Source organism: Myotis brandtii, unplaced genomic scaffold (assembly GCF_000412655.1).
Source record: "Myotis brandtii unplaced genomic scaffold, ASM41265v1 scaffold1026, whole genome shotgun sequence".
In the NCBI taxonomy this organism is placed as follows: domain Eukaryota; kingdom Metazoa; phylum Chordata; class Mammalia; order Chiroptera; family Vespertilionidae; genus Myotis; species Myotis brandtii.
The window spans coordinates 1,432,709-1,443,596 of record NW_005353435.1 but is presented as its reverse complement, the minus strand read 5'-3'; the positions used below and the strand labels follow the sequence as shown (position 1 = coordinate 1,443,596).

The window sequence follows — 10,888 nt, the reverse complement described above, 5'->3', positions numbered from 1 at the left end:
GGCCGGTGTGGCTCTGTGGTTGAGCATCAACCTATGAACCAGGAGGTTGGGGTTCGATTCCCGGTCAGGACACATGCCCGGGTTTCGGGCTCCATCCCCAGTGTGGGGCGTGCAGGAGGCAGCTGGTCGATGATTCTCTCTCATCATTGCTGTTTCTATCTCTCCCTCTCCCTTCCTCTCTGACATCAATAAAAATATATATTAAAAATAAGTAAATGAAATCAGAGTTGTTTTTTTCCACTCTACCGCCTGCTTCCCTGAGCGCCGCCGTCACCTCTGGTGTAGGTTAGGTATTGGGGTCACCATCCAGCAGACCCAGAGCTGTTTTCAGATTTGCCGTCACCTGGGATGTTCTGTGCTCAACTTTCAAAATCACCACATGAGTCATATCAGCTTGCATTCCGTTTAGATCATAACAGGAACCAGGTGCATTAATTTGGAGCAAAACAGAATACGTTTCAACCATCAGCAAGAGAGTGACTGTGTTGTGCTCTTTTCTATGGTATTATTATTTTTTTAAATTGTGCTGCTACCCACTTTTTTTTACAATCCATTTGCCTCATGTAAGCTTGAGTGATTTTAAAAAATATATATTTGTATTGATTTTAGAGAGAGGAAGGGAGAGGGTTAGACGCAGTGGTTCTCAACCTTCTGGCCCTTTAAATACAGCTCCTCATGTTGTGACCCAACCATAAAATTATTTTCATTGCTACTTCATAACTGTCATGTTGCTGCTGTTAGGAATCGTCATGTAAATATCTGATATGCAGCATGGTCTTAGGCGACCCCTGTGGAAGGGTCGTTCGACCGCCAAAGGGGTCGCGACCCACAGGTTGAGAACCGCTGGGTTAGAGAGCTAGAAACATTGATCCATCAAGGTACATGCCCTGGACCAGAATCTAACCTGGGACCCTTCGGTCCGAGGGGCCGACAATCTATCCACTGAGCCACACCGGTTAGGACTCATCTTGAGTCATTTTTTAAATGTCAGTCACATCCTATCACACTGCTCACACCCCTCAGAGGTGCCCATGACACCAGGACCACACCCCAGCCCATTGCCTGAGGCCCCAACCCCCCCAGGACCCATCCTGCTCTCCCCCTTCTGGCAGCCCGGCTGGTCCCCTGCACAGGGCAGTCCTGGCTGTGCTCTGATGGGAACTCTGCCCTCAGCTCTTTCTCGGGCTGGTTGGTTCTCCCCGTTGAGGTCTCAACTCAGATGTTACCTCTGCAGAGAGGCCTTTTAGGATCCTACCCCGTGGAGTTAACTTGGTCCCTCCACCCCCATCTCTGTCTATCCCTGCCGCCTGTCTCTCTCACAGCCTTGTGCTTCATTTGTGTGGGTTTTATTGTCCAAGGCCCGACTTTAACTCTTGCCACCACCAAGAATCACTTAATCTCATCCAACCTACCCGGCCTCATCTGCAAGATGGGGAAATTAATAGCGCCTGCTCGTAATAGCACCGGGCAGTTTAAACTGTGCAACGTATAGGGAACACTTAAGTAATTCTTGGCACACTCAGAGCGTTCAGTAAATATCGATGTCGTTGCTACACTGTGTTTAGCACTGCCCGTTGTCTGTCACGCTCTAGAGTCTATAGACCGATACGATGCAAGCTAAGAGCAGCGATGGCCCCCTGGGCTCATCGCGGTGTCCCTGGGGCTTAGGACAAGCTTGGCACAGGGTGGGCACTCAGGGGCCATTCACTGAACAAATGAATGCAGCCACTATCCATCCACACCCCTCTGGCTTTTTCTTCTTATATTTTCTCCCCTTGAAAGCAGATATTCGGTCCTTTTATGGGAATTCGGATACTCTGAAGCTTTGAGTCATTACTTGACATAGGCCCTCGCATCCCCTTAAGATGATGAAAACCTTTATTCTTAAAAGATGGTAAAGCTACCATCCTTTAGTTTTACCTGGACAGACTGAAAGAGTAATTGATACGATGGAACCAGGGTTCCCTGCCTTCTCCAGGCCATCCTTGCTTTGACTTTCTCATGGCGGACAGAGCTCGCATCTGTTTTGTTCACAGCTGTACTTCCCTCACTGAAATCACAGCCTGGAACAGTGATGGCGAACCTCCGACACGCGAACTCATTTTTTGGGTTGATTTTTCTTTGTTAAATGGCATTTAAATATCTAAAATAAATCCCAAAAATATAAGCCTTTGTTTTACTATGGTTGCAAATATCAAAAAATTTCTATATGTGACACGGCACCAGAGTGAAGTTAGGGTTTTTCAAAATGCTGACGCGCCGAGCTCAAAAGGTTCGCCATCACTGGTCTAGAACATAGTAGACATTTAGTAAAATATCTGTTGCGTGAATAAATACATGGATGAAAACAGAATAATTTTCTGTCTCTTTCTCCCCTGAAGTCCTTGAACGTTGGGGGCCACTGTTAACTGAAAGTATTGATCACTTGCTCAGCTGTCTGCAGGGCTTCCGTATTGAGATGATAAGAGAACATAAGAATGAAAATAATGCGCGAAGAACAAAATTGAAAATAAAAAAAATAATTTAATTCTGTCAAATTAACTGTTATAAAGAAAACGAATCGTATGTTTCCTAACATTTATATTTAAGGTAAAGACTGTAAAGGTTTCGAAGTCCTTGGGCCGTGTACTCCTGGATATAAGACATATGCGTTTCGTTTTTATTATTTAAAATTCTTGGCATTGCTAGTTCATGGAAGTTCTACAAGGAAGAGGCATCCAACAAACGAGACATTAAAAATCTCAAACAGCCCTAGCTGGTGTGGCTCAGTGGATAGAGCGTCGGCCTGCAGACTGAAGGGTTTTGGGTTTGATTCTGGTCAAGGGCACACGCCTGGGTTGCGGGCTCCATCCCCAGTGGGGGGCATGCAGGAGGCAGCAGATCCATGATTCTCTCTCGTCATTGATGTTCCTATCTCTCCCTCTATCTTCCTCTCTGAAATCAATAAAAATATGTATATTTTTAAAAAATGTCACAGGCCAGACAGCTATGGCCAAAGAAAGATGTATAACTTCCCAGTGAAAACGCATCTTAAAATGTAACCCTCCCCTTGCTTTTATTCATGAGTTCCCCTCATGAGTTTTGGAGTATATTTTCCAAAAGGGGTCTTATATCGACCAGAACAAAGGTGTAAATGACCAGAATCAACAAAGCAGGTGGCAGCTGGTGCGAGAGGAGGTCAGAAGGGGGACTGACTGATGGGTCGCTTAGCTGGGCTGGAAATTTGATTAAAGGTAATTCTACAGCAAAAGCGGACATGATTTAATCCGCTGTTTAAATCGATTCCATCTTTTTCTCCTGAAGAGACACCCTCGGGGGTATTGCACGTCCACTACCATCTCTCCTACCAACTGCGGAAACCATTTGGCATATTCTGTTGAGCTCACAGCGGCCTGTGCAGGGGGACTTTTCCAAGAGTGAGCACAGACGACGGCAATCCGAGCGTTAACACATCTCGTCGCTTCTGTTGTTGAACTTGGACTTTTACCCGTTTGGAACCTCAGTAATTGTGCAATCCAGTAATTTGAAAGTCACTCCTATTACTAGAAAAACACAACTACCATAGGAGGCTGTAGAGCAGTGATGGCGAACCTATGACACGCGTGTCAGGGGTGACACGTGAACTCATATTTTTGGGTTGATTTTTCTTTGTTAAATGGCATTTAAATATATAAAATAAATATCAAAAACATACGTCTTTGTGTTACTATGGTTGCAACTATCAAAAAATTTCTATATGTGACACAGCACCAGAGTTAAGTTAGGGTTTTTCAAAATGCTGACACGCCGAGCTCAAAAGGTTCGCCATCACTGCTGTAGAAAGATGTGTGCTAAAATCATCGCTTCGGTTCCCAGCGTTTGCAGTCACGTTAGCGTCATTCCGTGGTTGGCTGTCCTTCGCCTTGACCTTCATACAGGAAACCGTAGGAGGCAGACAATGAAGAGAGAGCACCCATGTTTGCAATGGCCTCAGATTTTCTGTGTTTCCCAGCTGTTTCCTCAGTGATACCAGCGAGACTTCATTATCAAAGCCAGTGGGGGGTGCAGCTCGGTACAAAGACAGTGTTCCTGAGGCACCCCCAGAGCTAGCCTTACAGACAGTGGGTAGTCCTCCTCCAGTGGCTTAATCAGCATCTAGAATAGACAGAGCATAGGTCGAATTTCATGAGTAGCATAGATTATGGAAAGATGAGAAACGTATTCTGGTCATCGGGACTGTCCCAGAGGGCTCGGAATGGCCTGATGTTATTGAGAGTCGCTGGTAGTCCTGGAATAAATGCTCGATGGCCATGCTGGTGTCACCGTCCTTTCTCCATCTGTCATCCCAGATGGACTGTCTCTGGCAAGCAAGCAGACGCCCCCCCCAGGGAAATGGAATGAGCAGGTAGTTGCATTGTCACGAGGTACGACGTCAGACTCTCTCCTCTGGTGACAAAGCAATCGGTTGATGGTGGACGATTAAGAAATGATGTAAAGAAGATGCAAGGAGCCTTCCGTTTACATGCCTTCCTCTCTGTAAAAAATCAATAAAATATATTTTAAAAAAAATAAGAAATGATGTAAAGAAGATGCAAGAAGCCTTCCGTTTACATAAATAGATTTTTTTCAGTTGAGGGTAGAATACAGAAACGATTGAATGTGCAACAGTGATGCCTTCTACAAAATGGTGCCGATTGTACATCTAGATGTTTAAGTTCTTTTGATGTCTTATTGAAAAGCTTTATCTTTTCCCCTTATTTTTTGGAGGAAGCTAAAATCGTGGCAACTAGTGAATAAAAATAAAGACATGGTTACCAAGTTTCTAAACATGTTTAATTTCTTATAAACACCACCGTTTGAATTTCAGTGATAATGCTACAAATCCTTTATCTAAAAAAGATGAGGAGTCCAGCTGGCATGGCTCAGTGGTTGAGTGTCAACCTATGAACCAGGAGGTCACGGTTCTCTTCCCGGTCAGGGCGCATGCCCGGGTTGCGGGCTTGATCCCCAGTAGGGGGCATGCAGGAGGCAGCCAATCCATGATTCTCTCTCATCATTGATGTTTCTCTCTCTCTCCCTCTCCCTTCCTCTCTGACATCAATAAAAATATATCTTTGAAAAATATAAAAATAAGGAAATTACAACCAATATTTTTAAAAGTGGCAAAGACCAATACGTCTTGCTGCATAAGGCTGTATTTTTGTTGTCGGTGCCTCGGTGTGAATAAGCAGGCAGGAGATGAGTGATTTTTGATTTGTTTCCTCCCAGCGGTTTACCTCTGCAAGAGAACGATGCAGAACAAGGCCCGGCTGGAGCTCGCCGACTATGAAGCTGTGAGTACTAAGGACATTCTACCCAAGAAAGTCATAAAACGAACAGGAATAAGGCTCCCAGTCATTTCAGGCCTCCGTCAGCTTCCTCCATTTGTGGGCTGTGAGGGTCAGATTTTCAAGGGATCGGGTAGCGTAAGACTTAATAAATCTCTGACTTGCTTGCTTTCTCTCATTCTCATTGAAGACAATGACATTCTAAGTGCACAAACTCAGAGTAGAAGGGGGAGCATATCTTATTTGCAAAAATGGGCTTCAGCCCGGCCGGCGTGGCTCAGTGGTGGTGTCAACCTATGAACCAGGAGGTCACAGTTCGATTCCAGGCCAGGGCACATGCCCGGGTTGTAGGCTCGATCCCCAGTGTGAGGCGTGCAGGAGGCAGCCGACCCATGATTCTCTCTCATCATGGATGTTTCTCTCTCTCTCTCCCTCTCACCCCACCTCTCTGAAATCAATCAATATATATATATTTTTTTAAATGGACTTACATGTAAACACTTTAGATACATGTTTATTATAGTGAGGCTATCCAAATTTAGAGAATTAAAGAGCATTTACACCGGGAAAATAGATTATGCAAAACTTTCCGGTTGGTCACCATCAGCAGATTCAATTACTCTGATGCCATCTGTTCAGGTAACTGCTGTGTTGTGATTTACTGGGCTTAAAACGCTGTCTGGAAAGGGTAGCAGGCTGGCAGGCATTTTCACTGTTGTCGAGAACTGGGTGACTGATGGAATCAGTAGTAGAATCTGCAAAGTGGGCACAGGTTCAACTATATGATTCTTAAGTCTCATGAAATTGGATACATGCTCTATCTATTCTAGATGCTGATGGAGCACTTTTTTTTTATGCAAGGGAATTTTATCCTTTTGGGTTTTTAGCTGTTTTCTCTGAAGGCAATTACTCATAAAAATTAATATTTGTGACAGGTCTCCCTGTGTTTCTCTATGGCTGGTAATGATAGGCTTGACTGTATTCAGTAAACCTGACTTATCATTCACACCGGAGTGCATTTTCTACTTTAGAAAGTCTGTATTTGTTTTCTTTATTTTTTAAAAAAATATGTTTTTATTGATTTTTTAAAGAGAGAGGAAAGGAAAGGGAGGGAGAGATGGAAACATCAATGATGAGAGAGAATCACTGATCGGCTGCCCCCTGCACGCCCCCTACTGGGGATCAAGCCCGCAACCCGGGCATGTGCCCCGACCGGGAATCGAACCGTGACCTCCTGGTTCATGGGTCGCTGCTGAACCACTGAGCCACACCGGCCGGGCTATATTTCTCTTCTTGATGAATACATATGGCGGGTAAACTAGAAGGGGAGAGGGAAGATGAACAGCGGAACGTCTTCACCGGTGCTGTACTTTTCAGGAGAGCCTGGCCCGGCTGCAGAGAGCATTCGCCCGCAAGTGGGAGTTCATCTTCATGCAAGCAGAGGCACAGGCAAAGTGAGTCCTTGTGAGTCTCCTGGAAGCTTCGTTCCGGTTGCAAGGGAATTTTAGCCTTTTGGGACTGAGCGAGATGGGCTGGACACGGCCCCTTGTTCAGGGAGGCACCGCGGTTAGCGCTACTGACGGCTCTTTGTTCCGCTGTTGACAGAGTGGACAAGAAGAGGGACAAGATTGAAAGGAAGATCCTCGACAGCCAGGAGAGGGCCTTCTGGGACGTGCACCGCCCTGTGGTAAGCCATCGTGCCCCCGCGGCCTCCATGCATCACCCCCGCCTTCGGAAAGTGAGGGGTGCCCCGCGAAAGTGAGAGAAGACGATTGTAACCCCATAATTTTCCCAAAGTCTTGGAAAATTACTTAAAGATTGCCACTTTTGTGTAAGATGACCAGGGTTCAGTGATGCAGAATCTACTAGTATATACATAAAAGCCTAAGCGACCGTTTGACCGGTCGTCTGGTAGCTATGACACGCACTGACCCCCAGGGGGCAGACGCTCCAACCAGTAGGTTGGCTTGCTGCTGGGGTCCAGCCGATCGGGACTGGGCGAGATGGGCTGGACACGCCCTGGAGCCCTCCCGTGGTCCCTCCTGGCCCTGATCGTGCACCGGTGTGAGGGCCTCTAGTTTAATTTATAAAACTGCATTTTTTCCACGGTGATATCACTTGCTTACTTACTCTCGGCATTGGAGTTGCCTGATCCTTTCAAACACTCGAAGGAAGGAAACACATGGGGAGTGGGCCTAAGCCGTCAGTCGGACATCCCCCGAGGGCTCCCGGACTGCGAGAGGGCGCAGGCCGGCCTGAGGGACGCCCCCCCACCCAAGTGCATGATTTTCGTGCACTGGACCTCTAGTTATTAGAATAAATAACAGGTTCCCGGCATCACAGGCATCAAGATTGATGAGAATACCTTGAAATTGTCCTCTCGATTATCTTCAGGTTCGGACCAAAATAAGTCTGCCTTCCAAAAATTTGTTTCAGACGCATCTATGTCAATTTCAGATAGCAGTGCAGTTGTTAAATTCCCTGTTGAGTTTTTTTTCTCTCTTTCGAATTCACAGAAGATTGGAACTGAGACTTAACTGCCTTTCCTACTCAAAATTCAGCTTGAGTTTTATTGCAAACAGTGAAAAAGGATTATGAGTTCCCAGGCATAAGTACTGCAAGGCTGTGAAGTAGGGTTTTGCTTATTTGTTGGTTCATTTGAAGCCATCTCTAGAAGCAGGTCATCGCTCTGTCTCCGTGTGTGTCCACTTGAGGCCCCTGGACCTCGGATGCTCCTGGGAGCCCAGGAGGACTCCCCATGCCGGCTCCCTGGCACTTTCAATTACTCAATTTTTCGGTAAACCTAAAACTGCTCAAAAATAGTATTTTTTTTTAAAAAAAGCTTAAATAAAACTCTTTTAATTGTTCTTAATATATTTTTTAAAATTTATTTCACAGAGGAAGGGGGAGGGAGAGAGAGATAGAAACATCAATGATGAGAGAGAATCATCGATCGGCTGCCTCTTGCACGCCCCCTACTGGGGATCGAGCCCACAACCCGGCATGTGCCCTGACTGGGAATGGAACCGTGACCTCCTGGTTCATAGGTCGATGCTCAGCCACTCCCTTCCTCTCTGAACTCGATAAAAAAATATTTTTTTAAAAAAACATGTACTGTGTCACAAAAGGAAAAATCTTTTCCCATCATTTAATTGTATTTGAACCCATACGTATGTCTGTTATAAACCTTAAGTTTCCAGAATCCTGTCTTTTTGAAGGATTTCCAGGAATATGCATATATCTTACTGTCAACTCTGTTTGCCACCCCATTCTGAAATCTCCCTTCCTTTCTCGTGTGGGGCATCATTTTTCTCAGTCACACATCAGCTACAGTGATTGATTTTATTTTATTATTATTTTTTTAATCCTCACCCGAGGATATTTTCCCCATTGATTTCTTAGAGAGTAGAAGGGAGGGAGGAAGGGCGAGGGAGAGAGGGAGAGAAACATCAATGTGGGAGAGATTGGTTTGAGAGACTTGCTCTCCATTGCTGACTCGGAGCTCTGCTCTTCTGAAGAGTCTTGTTATCCCAAATTACTCCAACACATGTGCCTCCTGCTGCAATGAATAAAAATGCATTATGCCAGGAAAGGAATTAAGTGGCATTTACCTTCCTTTAAATAAAATATCAACAATAAAACCAAAAAATTCCAGCGTCTGTTTCACAGCCCATTAAGGCATTTCCACGAACACGGAAGTAGTCATATTTCTCAGTAACGTGCACCTTTTGCTCCTTCGGGAATGGATTCCGAGGCGTTCAATTCTGCCTTTTAATAAATAGTATGAAAGTAACATGACGGCACAGCTTAATTCTGTTGAAAATAAATGCAGCTTTAAATCGCTGGGAATTAACTTATGATTCTTTTCTAGGCCAATGTAAATACCACATATTATTCCTTACATCCAGTATTATATACTTAAATATTATATCTGGCAAATAGTATACATATTTGGACATTCTTATTAAGTGCCTACTGGGTCATGGAAATGTTATCTCTATCTTATTGGGAAGATATGTTTAGCAGTGTAGGTCACCAGCGTATGTATAACGTTTCACGTGAGTTGGTGCCAGCTCCTGGTACATAATATATATGCTTCAAACAGATACCTGCCTTTCTGTGCCCGGCCGGTGTGGCTCAGCAGCTGAGCATCGACCAAAGAACTAAGAGGTCACCGGTTTGATTCCCAGACAGGGCACGTGCCCAGGCTGTGGGCTCCATCCCCAGTAAGGGGGCATGCAGGAGGCAGCCGATCCATGATTCTGTCTCATCATTGATGTTTCTCTTTCTCTCTCCCTCTCCCTTCCTCTCTGAAATAAAAATATATATATATTTTTAAAAAGTGCTTAAAAACAAAAAGTAGTTCGTACTCCTCAGATGTATAAAGAAAATTCATTTTCCGCATTTTCTGTAATTGCTCTATTTTCCTCAGACCCATGTAAAGGGTAGGTTTCAACGTGTTGGCTTAGCATGTTGCAGTCATGTAAACCACGGGTTAGGTAACTGAGCCACTTTTAGGTAAACGATCAGACCCTCAGATTTAGTCCCACTCTGCAAGATTCCCTGGGGATAGAAATTTGGCGAGAGAAGGTTTGGGTATTTTTGTGTGTGTTTTTAAAAGATATCTGTATTGATCTCAGAGAGGAAGGGCGAGGGAGAGATGGAAACACCAATGATGAGAGAGAGTCATGGACCGGCTGCCTCCTGCATGCCCCCCACTGGGGACTGAGCATGTTATAAATAGCCACAGGGCCCTGGGCAGAAAGACAGGTTCCCCACCCCGGCTGGAGGTGAAGGGGCCCAGCTCTCCCCCCCACCCCCACATTCACAGGCTCCCTCTTCCTTGTCTGGGCATTTCTCTCCCTCCCTCCACCCGCCTTGGGTTCCTGCCTCCCAGGAGAAGAACGGGACGCCTGTTGAGCTCCGCCTCTCGCCTTTATTCCTCCTTTTCTCCAGGTTCTGGGAGGACACGCCTTCCCTTTCCTGTGTGGGAGGAGATCTCTGTGACTCATCTTGCCTTGCTTGGCTCGGGGTGTGTGGACAGGAGCTTGAAGGATCTCAGTGCCTCCCCTGCCCTTACTGAGGGACTCGGACCCAGGGCCGGAAGGCTGCAAGGAAGTGGCCACTGAGTAGGAAATGAAAGCATGTTGCTGTAATATGTCCACGGCATTATCTCTGTTACATCTAGCTCCATGGGCGTGCATCCCGGCTGGTTATTAAAAACCGCTCAAGGTCTTGTACGAAGTACGGATGCCAGGCCGCCACAGAGGAATGAAATCAGAGCGTCGGCCATCGATCAGCCCGAGGCCGGCGGCGGGGAGGGGGTTTAAGTAAATGGCTCAGCGTCGCTTCGTCAGTGCGTCCCACTCCGCGGTGCCCTGCCTTCCGCCTACACTGCAGGCCGCTTCCCGAGTTAGTTCATGTTTAGTGCAGTGTGTGGAGCATATATATTTCGTATATAATTTAGGTAGGAAACAAATCAAGCCAGCCAGCATGGCTCCGTGGTTGAGCATCGGCCTATGAACCAGGAGGTCACGGTTCGATTCCCGGTCAGGGCACAGGCCCGGGTTGTGGGCTCCATC

At 46.0% G+C, this 10,888-nt stretch overlaps 1 protein-coding gene across 3 annotated transcripts in view; it reads left to right on the top strand.

The window, feature by feature from the left end:
• The window catches only part of RGS7 (regulator of G-protein signaling 7), a 63,751-nt gene that overhangs the window by 31,059 nt on the left and 21,804 nt on the right, over positions 1–10,888 (top strand). For 2 of the 3 annotated variants that reach the window (XM_005856373.2, XM_005856372.2), the window contains exons 5-7: positions 5,248–5,312; positions 6,684–6,760; positions 6,912–6,993. In XM_005856373.2, the coding sequence (XP_005856435.1) occupies positions 5,248–5,312; positions 6,684–6,760; positions 6,912–6,993 (224 nt within the window). Of the gene's footprint in view, positions 1–5,247; positions 5,313–6,683; positions 6,771–6,911; positions 6,994–10,888 lie in introns of all 3 variants that reach the window. The other variant, XM_014535880.1, reaches the window with a different exon arrangement.